At 49.4% G+C, this 10,840-nt stretch overlaps 1 protein-coding gene across 1 annotated transcript; it reads left to right on the top strand.

Moving 5' to 3' along the window:
- Positions 1–2,484: 2,484 nt before the first annotated feature.
- LOC311216558 (olfactory receptor 14J1-like) lies at positions 2,485–3,399 on the top strand (the record flags this gene model as incomplete). The annotated part of the gene is made up of 1 exon (XM_084298082.1): positions 2,485–3,399. One exon carries the CDS (start codon positions 2,485–2,487, stop codon positions 3,397–3,399), a length of 915 nt encoding a protein of 304 aa, XP_084154208.1.
- Positions 3,400–10,840: the final 7,441 nt, after the last annotated feature.

Below are 10,840 nucleotides of genomic sequence, written 5' to 3' on the forward strand. Positions count from 1 at the left end.
ACGCAATGAAGCGTGCATCCATCCCAGCGCTGTGCAGTTGGTTTCTGCCAAGGAGAATGCTGTGGGAAATGGCTTCAGAAACCTTATTGAAGTCTAGGTTGATGGCATCCACAGCCATTCTGTCATCCAGTGAGCAAATCACCTTCTCATAGACTGAGATCTGATTTGTCAAGCAGGGTCTGCTTTGGTAAACTCATGCTGACTGGGCCTCATCACCTGGTTGTCCTGCTGTGTGATGGTACTCAAGATAACCTGCTCCATGAACCTCCCTCGCTCAGAGGTCAGACAGACAGGCCTGTAGTTCGCCAAATCATCACAATCAGGGTGAGCCATCTGCCTGCAGACATTAACAGCTGACAGAATGGAGCATCTATCCAGGGGAACCTTGAGAAACTACAGGATTTTCCCTATACAAATATCTTGACATTTACAAGGAGAAGAGCCCAGTCCTGCACCGGAGGAAGAGGAACCCCACACATCAGGACTGGGACGCTGCTGAGTGAGAAGTTTCCAGGAGGAGGAGGGCCTGGGCACCCCGAGGGATGCCATACGAGCCGTGGTGCTTGCTCACCAGAAAGCAGGCCAGCTTCTTACAGAGCTGCCTTACGAGGAGCATGGCCACCAAGAAGATCTGAGTTATCAGACTCAGTTCCAATACGGTGTGACACCACCTGCACAGGGGTGTCCCAGTGAGTAGCTCCTTATTTAGGAGAGGTGCAGGACAGTACCCAGAGAGGTTCTGCCAAGGTGGGGTTCAGGGCCTAAAGCACCTGCTTTGTGCAGACGTTCTGAGAGATCTGGGTTTATCTGGCCCAGTGGCATAGAGCATCCAAGCAGAGCAAAAGGAGCTTGAGACTGCCTGAAGGGTGGTTTTGGAGCTGCTGTAGCTTTCCTGTCTAGGAGAAAATGGAAAGAGACAGAAATAATGCCACAATGTTGACTTCAGGATGTTGAGACTGGACATGAAGAGAAAGAAATCCCCAGCTCCTACTGCCCCAGGAAGAGCCCCGAGCACTGTGTGAAGGGAAAGGATCTCCTGTGCCAGGGGCTGGAGGTCAAGGCCTGGCCCTTGTGCTTGGTGAAACACATCCAGTTTTCCTACACATCAGTGTCACCTTCACATTGCCTTTGTCTCCTTGTCATCACTGCCTCCAGGGTTCTGCTCTAACAAGCTCCAAGGGAGTCTTTGTCAGTACTGGCCCTCAGGGGGACACTGCAGGAAACTTGCCTCTGACTTGGACTTCTGGAGAGATGTCTTCAATTGTCTCTGAGGCTTGTGGGCTCATCATGAAAGCCCCCAGAGGGATGACTGCAGTGCCCTGGGCTGGGCTTGTGCTGCTGGGCTGGTCCATGCTCCTGGGACAGAGAAAACACATTTCAAAAACTCCTATGATGCAGAGAGACAGCTGTGCCCAGGAGCAGCTCCTCTGCACAGCGCAGCAGGGCTGGGGGCTCTGACCACAGGTGGCACAGGGAGCGGAGAGGAGGAGAGAGGGCTTGGAGGCAGTTGGGAGTGGAAGGATGCTGAGAGCTGTCTGCTGGTCCTGGAATGGTCTCCTGCTGGGTCTTCTTTCTGGGAGGGCAGTGGGCAATGCAGTAGGCTTTGAGAGTCCTGCTGGATTGCACTGTGAGGTGAGGAAATGTGGCAGAAGCTCTTTAGAGTGTCATAACCTAGCTACCCCTGGTCAACCAAGAGTGTGGTGGCTGAGCGTCCTCCAGACACTGCAGGGGATGCAGACTGGATATTGGGATACCCCAGCTTGCAAATATCCAGCTCTGTCTGAGGGGTGTCCTCCCCAGCTGCAGGCTGCTCTCCAGCAGGATGCAGCTCTGTCGTGGCATCCTTGTGTTATCCAAGTGCCTGAAGGAAGAGACAGGTCCGTGCTAAGGCCATGTTGGTGCTGCTGGATGGCTGTCTGGGGGCAGCTAGAGTGAGGCCTCCGCACCCCTGGCTAGGAGGAAAAAGCTAAGATCCTGATCAGTCCCCTACAGACAAGGTGAGGATTCTGTCCAGCTGCACTTGGACTGGGGCTTCTCTGCTTTCAGCTGTCTCCAGTTTCTTCTCAGGGAAACACCTGAGTGGGATGGTCCTGCAGCTCACAAAAGGGTAGCACAGGACAGCTGAGAAGATGACTGATAGGCAGAGCTGCTCTGCTCAGTCTTTCCCAAGGGACAGTCCCTTTGCTTCCTCACATCCACAGGATTTCACCAGGAGTGTGGAAGTAATGTCAGGGAGTTCCACAAGCCAATACCTCAACTAGGATAGGGCAACAAGGATAAAATAAAGTGAGGAAAATACTTGCAGCTCTCCTCTGCAATCAGCTCAGTTGTTTGCAACGATACTGCAAATCTTACCGAGCTGACATTTATCTGACTTTCAGTTAGCCAGCCTTCAGTTTTATTGCCTCCTTTCCTCAGAGAACACTTTTCTAACATTTTTCTGCCTTCTCCTCTTCAACAGACAAGCAAGTACAAAAGCAGCAAATGCCCAACAGCAGCTCTGTGACTGAGTTCCTCCTGCAGGCATTCGCAGACACACGCGAGCTGCAGCTCCTGCACTTCGCGCTCTTCCTGGGCATCTACCTGGCTGCCCTCCTGGGCAACGGCCTCATCCTCACCACTGTAGCTTGCGACCACCGCCTGCACACCCCCATGTACTCCTTCCTCCTCAACCTCACCCTCCTCGACCTGGTCTGCATCACCACGACTCTGCCCAAAGCCATGGCCAACTCCACCTGGGACAACAAGACCATCTCCTGTCAAAGGTGTGCTGCACAAGTCCTCTTTTATATATTCTTCTTTGGTTCAGAGTTTTCAATTCTTACCATCATGGCCTATGACCGCTACGTTGCCATCTGCAAGCCCCTGCACTACGGGAGCCTCCTGGGCAGCAGAGCTTGTGCCACCATGGCAGCAGCTGTCTGGGGCAGTGGCTTTCTCAATGCTGTCCTGAACATGGCCAACACATTTTCCCTGCCCCTTTGCCATGGCAATGCTGTGGACCAATTCTTCTGTGAAGTCCCTCACATCCTCAAGCTCTCCTGCTCAGATGCGTACCTCAGAGAATTTAAGCTACTTGTTTTCAGTTTTTCTTTGGGCTTTGGTTGTTTTGTTTTCATTGTTATTTCCTATGTGCAGGTCTTCAGGGCTGTGCTGAGGATGCCCTCTGAGCAGGGCCGGCACAAAGCCTTTTCCATGTGCCTCCCTCACCTGGCCGTGGTCTCTGTGTTTGTCAGCACTGTCCTGTTTGCCTACCTGAAGCCCAACTCAATCTCTTCCCCATCCCTTGACCTGGTGGTGTCAGTTCTGTACTCAGTGGTGCCTCCAGCAGTGAACCCCGTCATCTACAGCATGAGGAACCAGGAGCTCAAGCATGCAGTGAGGAAACTGATGACCTGATATCTTTTTTTTTTAAAAAAAAAAAAAAAAAAAGCCAAAGCCCATTGTCTTCTACATATGACTCATAAAGCATTGCAGGAACAAGGTTTTCTTTTTAATAGTTTTTCATACTCTGGAGAGTGTCATCACAAGCTCAGAGCTGTGGGGTGTATGGGGAGGAGGCTCAGCAATGACTGACCAGGCCATTGCTCATTGCTCACTTGCTCTTCGGGGGATAGGATTTCCCAGAAGAGCAGGGCCTGCTGTATGTGCATGGGAGACATGGAAAGAGAAACCCAATGCTGGTGACAGCAGGCACATCATATGCATGTGGAGAGATGAACACGAAGGAGCACAAAGGCCATCAGCTATTCCTAGAAGTCTCATGAAGGCCAGCTGGACAGATAGCGTCACAAGGCCAAGTAACATCCCCTGTGAAGCCACCTGAAGGCAGCTCTGGGATGTGCTTCCTTGAACCGAGGTCCCTGTGCCCATTCCTCACGTCCTGGGGTATCTCAGGGGAGGGCAGAGCAGGGCGAGGCACCACGTGGCTGAGGTGCCTCCCAGCCTCTGGCAGTGGCTGCAGGAGCCACAGGGACACTGCAGGCACTGCAGTGCACTGCCTGTGGATGTGCAAGGCAGGGACCTGTGTCTCTCAACAGCCCCATGTGTATGAGGAGCATGGGTGGCCAGCTCAGACATAGGCACCTCACAGAGCCCTGACGCTGCCCTGTTTGACTCCAGAAACAACCCCTGTTGTCCCTGTGAGATTTCTGTCATTCCTCTTGCACAGATTCAATGCACATGCTTCTCTCCTCCATGTCACACTACCATGACTTTCTGGACTGGGCTGTCAGAGGTTTGGCTCAGAGATTTCTGGGGACTTGGAAAAGGCAGGCATCAAAAGTATCTTAAGGAATGACAATAAATAAACAAATATATAAATAAAACGGCGAGGAGAATTGTAGCTGTCACCTCTGCTCCTGGTGACATGACGGGGAAAGTCCTGCCATAGCCATCTTCAGGTATGTGGCAGAAAAAAAAAAAAAATTGCTGAAGCAGTAAGGAAGGGGAAAGAAGGCAGTGTGGTGAACCTGGACTTTATCAAGGCCTTTGCCATGGTCTTCTGCAGTCTTCCTTTAGCCAGACTGCTGATATTTGGACTAAAGAAAGGGATGATGATGTGAGGGGGAGGGTTGCTGGACATTAGTGGTACAAAGTCCTCCTGCCAGCCAGATACCAGCAGCATCCCTCAGTCATGGGCACTTGGGTCAACACCATTGACCTTCTTTGTTATCTCCCTTTATGATGACACGGAGCACATTTTCAGCTCAATTGTGGCTGATGCCAAGCTAGGAGGAGTCCTTGAGCAACTTCCCCTCGCGCAGAGCACAACACTATGTGGGCTGCTGCAGGGCAAGTTAACTCCATCCCTGTCAGACCCAGTACAAGCAGACACTCGGTTGCCATGCCAACTGTGAGATCCCCTCTGCCTACACAGCCAGTAGGACCCTTACAGGAAGAAGGCCTGGCTATAGGTCGTCATGTTCCTTCTTGGCGGTAAGGAACCGGACAGGCTTGAGAGGTTGCTTGCGGGAACCTCATGAGACTCCCACCTGCTCTCATGAGACACCACCTGCAGTACTGCGTTCAGCTCTGGGGCTCCCAATACAAGAATGACTTGAAGCTATTATAGTGACTCCAGACAAGGACCGCAAGGGTGATGAAGGGGCTGGAGTACCTCTCCTATTTAAACAGGCTGAGGGAGTTGGTGTTGTTCAGCCTGGAGAAGGCTCTGAGGAGACCTTAGAGCATCCATCCAGTACTTAAAGTGGGCCAACAGAAAATCTGGAGAGAGACTTTTTCTCAGTGTGTGCAGAAATCCACTATTGTAATGCAGAAATCCAAGTATCACCTGAAGAAAAACTCAGCCCATAGCCCCTTTCCTCTACATTTACTCTCTTGCTCACCCGAATCATTGCCCCTAACACTAACATTAAATTGCTCTATTTCATCCTAGACTTCTTGACAGATGTAAACAAAACCCTTAAGCATAATGCTTGCCCATACCCTAACCAGAGACCTGACACCACAAGGAGAACACCAAATGCTCCATCTAAAACTTTGCTTAATCTCTAACCCAGAAAGGTCAAATCTAGTCCCTAGGAGAGTAGAGGGAGGTCAGCTCTACCTCGAGATCTCCTGCCCCAGCAGGAGGAATTTGACTGTGGCAGGGACTGTGAGGTCACTTCTGCCTCTGCAGTAGATAGGGCAGCAGCAGGAACGTGTCACAGAAAGGGACTGCGATGTCACTTCTGTCTGTAGCTGACAGGTCACCCTTGACATAGACCTGGGATCTGCACTTTTGGGCTGACATCTGCCAGTGGCCCTGGAAGGCTAGAAGAAGGGACCTGCTTGGCATGCTGACTGTGGGATCCCGTCTGCCTCCAGACCCAGGAGAACCCAGACAGAAAGAGGGCCCCCATATGGGTTGTCATGTCCCTTCTGCTTAATACCTTGACTGGGCAGCAGGAGGCAGAAGGCTTGGTTGTGTGTAGCCAAGAAGCTGCAAGGCCAGCAGCAGGCCCATGGCTTGGAAGATGCTGGTGAGGTTACTTGTGTCTGGTTGGGTGCCAGGCCACAAGGAGCCTGCTGGGTTGGGATGCCTACTTCAGGAGTGGTTTCCACCCTGATGGAGCTTTCTTTGATAGTAGGAAGGAGCAGGAGAGAAAAAAACTTCCACAAACTGTGCCCTGGAAAGTTGGCACTGGCCTCAATGAAAAAGAAATGTCCCTCAAAGGGTAGTGCTGTTGTGCCAGAGGTCACCCAAAGAGTGTCTGTAATCAAATCCTGTCTTTGTGTTTCAAGGAATACCTGGTGAAGGTTGATGAGACATTGGTGAAATGATGGAAATGCCAGGATGAGAGCAAGGTGGTGAACAGACATGGGTTTCTGCAGACTTCAAGGAAATAGGGCAAAGTGTGGAATAGCATAGGAATGCCTTCAGAGGAGAAGGCAGAGGGTGCTGGTGAGAAGGGAAGGTCCCAACAGCCCTGAAGTTTTTGTCCCCTTGTCTAGAGCTTATGAAGTGATGAGATGTAGTCATTGCAGTGGGGCCTCCTTCCTTCCTTGCAACCCTTGCAGAGGCTGGGAGGTGTCATACCACTGTTCTTTTCATGGCATCACACTGCCCAGAACATCCCACAGATCACCAGGAAGAGCCCTGAGCTAGACATGGGGTACAAGATCTCCCCTCCAGTAGCTGGTGGTAGGTCTTCACTATTCTGCTTCACTAAAACCATCCAAGTCTTTTCTCAGCACAGCGCTTTGCCTGTCTGTAATCATGGCCTCCAATTATCTGCCCTAACAAGGCCCTGGGGAGGCTTTGTTAGTAACAGCCCTCAGTGGGGCCCATTAATACTCCAAGTAACTTCAACTTTTGTGCCTCCTGACTTGACTTGCTCAAGCAGTTACATCACTCTCCAAGAAGAGCCCTGAGTGAGACATGGAGGTGCTGGGGGTGCAGGATTTCCCCTCCTAGTGGCTGGGGTCAGGCCTTGGCATTCTGCTTCAGCAAAACAAACAAAGACTTTTCTCAGCACAGTGTCTTTGCCTGTCTGTAATCAGGGCCTCCCGTTATCTGCCATAACAGTTCCCATGCGAGGCTTTCATAGTTACAGACTAGAATGGCCAACAGAGTGTAGAGTATAGAGCAGTCTAATACTACGGAATAGAGTAGCAAGCAGAGGTGAGACAGGTACTTTGATATAATGAAAGCCATCAGAAAGCTGATCCCAGTTAGATGACTGATATGGGGAGGTCAGGAATAATCTGGCCAGGACAGATGTGAGATTTGGGGGAGGGAAGAGAAGGGAGGAGGAGCTCAGAAGCTTACCTTTGCGGAGGTAAGAGGGTTCATGTAATGTTGAGGCTGCTGTAACACTGACTTCAAACAGTCTTGTAGGGCCTATAAACTATTTTCAACAGTAACAATAATCCCTCAACCTAAACATTACACAAACACCCTGACAGGACTCCACTATTGTAATGCAGAAATCAAAGTATCACCTGAAGAAAAACTCAGCCTATAGCCCCTTTCCCTTACATTTACTCTCTTGCTCATCCAAATCATTGCCCCTAACACTAACATTAAATTGCTCTATTTCATCCTAGACTTCTTGACAGATGTAAACAAAACCCTTAAGCATCATGTGTGCCCATACCCTAACCAGAGACCTGACACCACAAGGAGAACACCAAATGCTCCATCTAAAACTTTGCTTAATCTCTAACCCAGAAAGGTCAAATCTAGTCCCTAGGAGAGTAGAGGGAGGTCAGCTCTACCTCAGGATCTCCTGCCCCAGCAGGAGGAATGTGACTGTGGCAGGGACTGTGAGGTCACTTCTGCCTCTGCAGTAGATAGGGCAGCAGCAGGAACATGTCACAGAAAGGGACTGTGAGGTCACTTGTGTCTCTAGTTGGCAGGTCACCCTTGACTTCTCCCTGGGATCTGTACTTTTGGGCTGACATCTGCCAGTGGCCCTGGAAGGCTAGAAGAAGGGACCTGCTTGGCATGCTGACTGTGGGATCCCGTCTGCCTCCAGACCCAGGAGGACCCAGACAGAAAGAAGGCCCCCATATGGGTTGTCCTGTCCCTTCTGCTTGAGTCCATGACTGCACAGCAGGAGGCAGAAGGCTTGGCTGTGTGTAGCCAAGAAGCTGCAAGGCCAGCAGCAGGCCCATGGCTTGGAAGATGCTGGTGAGTATCTATGATCAGACCCTCACTTCTTTTTTCAAGGAACAGCTGGTGAGGGTTGATGAGACATTTGTGAAATGATGGAAATGCTGGGATGAGAGCAAGGTGGTGAACAGAGATGGCTGTCTGCAGACTTCCAGGAAGTAGGAAAAGGTGTGGGACAGCATTTTAAATCATGCAGAGGAGAAGGCAGAGAGTGCTGGCAAGAATGGAAGGACCCAACAGCCCTGTCCCTTTGGCTTCTCTTTATGAGAAGACGACATATAGTCACTGCAGTGCAGCCTCTTTGGTTCCTTGCAACCCTGTGCAGAGGCAGGGCGGTATCATACCAGTGTTGTTCTCATGGCATCACATTGCTCACCACATTCCTCAGACCCCCAAGAAACATCCTGAGGCAGACATGGGGATGCAGGATCTCTCCTCGCAGTGGCTGGGGTCAGGCCTTGGCCCTTTTGCTTCACCAAAACCAACCAAGACTTTTCTCAGCACAGTGCTTTGCCTGTCTGTAATTATGGCCTCCAATTATCTGTCCTAACATGTCCCTGGGGAAGCTTTGTTAGGAACAGCCCTCAGTGGGGCCCATTAATATTCCAAGTCACTTCAGCTTTTCCTTTTGCATTTGCTTTTCGCACAGTTGCATCATTCTCCGCTCAGTACCCAAGTTTCATTGACTCAGCACCAAAATACTCCATGGAACTCATTAAAACACAGAAACTCCTAAGCAGCCATATCTCTCCCACCATTTTCTTCAAGTCTTCAAGACTGTTCAGCTAATTGTAGAGCTTTCATTATTCTAGTTAAAGGGGAAGATTTCAAAGAGCATCTAATAAAAATCTTTCTTCATTTTAAAGGCTGAATTTTGTTGTGTTTCAGTTGAGAGCATCATTCTCCAGTAAGTATTGGTCTAGGGTTTCTCCTTTGAAGCCCTGCTTAGGTGGGAAGAACAGTTTTCCTATTTCAAAACAAACAACAGGAAATCATGCTGCAATTTGCAAAAAACAAAAAACAAAGAAACAAAAAAAGTTTAAGTTCCTTATTTTGTTGCCTCCAGTGATGTTTACCTTCCCAAAAGGATGACTATACATGATGTATTTTTCAGTGATTAATAGGAAATTTCAAATAATTGTGTTAATATTAATCCATATCATAGTAATTCAACGATAAATGATGAGGGTCTTACTAAGGAAACCATTAAAAGACTGCTGAGAGATGGGTGAGCTTGAACTCACTGAAACTCAAAGCAGCAACTGGGTTGGTGAGAGTGGTCTGAATGATTAAAAAGTACCAGGAGAACCATGGGAAGTGCATGGGTCCAGACAGGCAGGTGGAAAAGTGGACATTCACCTGTCTGACCATAAACCACCAGGGAAAACCTCCAGTGGCCCCGTTGCATTTCAGGCACTTCCCTGCACTGGCAGGTGTCAGAAAAGACCTGCAGGAGGCCGGAGCCCTTTGGGAAAATCAGGTGGAGCCAGGTGGAGTTCCCAGGGCACCTCCACTGCCAGCAGTGGTCTTTGTCCCTGCAACTGCAACCCAGTGCAGCACAGGAAACCCCTTCCAAGACAAACCTCTTCTTCAGTGGGTTGCTGGGACTGACCTAGATTTGAAATGGCCCTTGGAAACCTGAGATACTCTCCCTTATTCCTACTAGACGCGTGAACATCCATTTACCTTCCTGGGTCATCTTTAGCAAACTCAGGCTGATAAACTCAAGTACAGCATGCTTAAAATGGCTGAGCCAGAACCCATCAGCTTGCCCCGCTTTGGAAATGGCCCCCATCCAACTAAGGTTTTGAAAGTGAAAAATGCGAAATGACCCATGAGGTCAATGCGCGGAGTAAGGGAAGGTCACACATATTGTGCTGGAGTAGTGTGGTGGTTTTCTGTGCTAGGCAGCTAAACACCAGAAACACTCTCTCACTCCCCCTCCTTAGATGAGGAGGGGAAGAAGTAAAGTAAAGAACAACTTATGGGTTGAGATATGGATAATATAATTAAAGGGAAATAATAATAATAATAATTATAATTAATGGAAAGATTATTATGAACTAAACAATTTACCTAAAGGGAAAAAAAAAAAAAAAAAAAAACAATGAAAGGGGAAAAGGGGAAAAGGGAAAAGGGATGGGAAAGGGAAAGAAGGAAAACAAACAAGCAAGACAAATAAAGCCCATGTGGAAGTGCAGAGGAAAGAAATTACTCTCTGCTTCCTACAAACATGCAATGCTTGACCACGTCCTTGAAGCAGGTCCTCAATGCACATAGGTGGTATTCAGGAAGAGGACCGACGTTTTCCCAACAAGAGCCCTTGCCTCCTCTCTGCTTCCTGTTTCCACCTTTTATTGCTGAACCCAGTACAAGTAGCAGAAGGCAAAAGCATTGCATTGGGCCTCAGCATAATCAAGGAGACCTAACCCAGTTCATCCATGAGAAAAAGCAGAGTGAAGGACGTTGAGTTGTGTCCTAACATGAAGAAGGATTACATCACTGGTGAAGGAACTCTCTTTTTGTGCCACCATCAAAGCAAATTACACAAGAACTCTATCAAATAAAGGTAACCTGTTCCACAGTGGCGCTGTCACACCACAGGACAGAGGAGGGACATTTTTCAGTTTCAGCCTCTTTTTCAGAGAGGCTTTGTCCTCTCCCTGTTCACCACGGTGCAGATCCTGGCCCTGGATGCTCCACGAACACCTTGCAGGTCCT

The sequence above is a fragment of the Netta rufina genome, assembly GCF_964035555.1.
Source record: "Netta rufina genome assembly, chromosome: 18".
Lineage (NCBI taxonomy): Eukaryota > Metazoa > Chordata > Aves > Anseriformes > Anatidae > Netta > Netta rufina.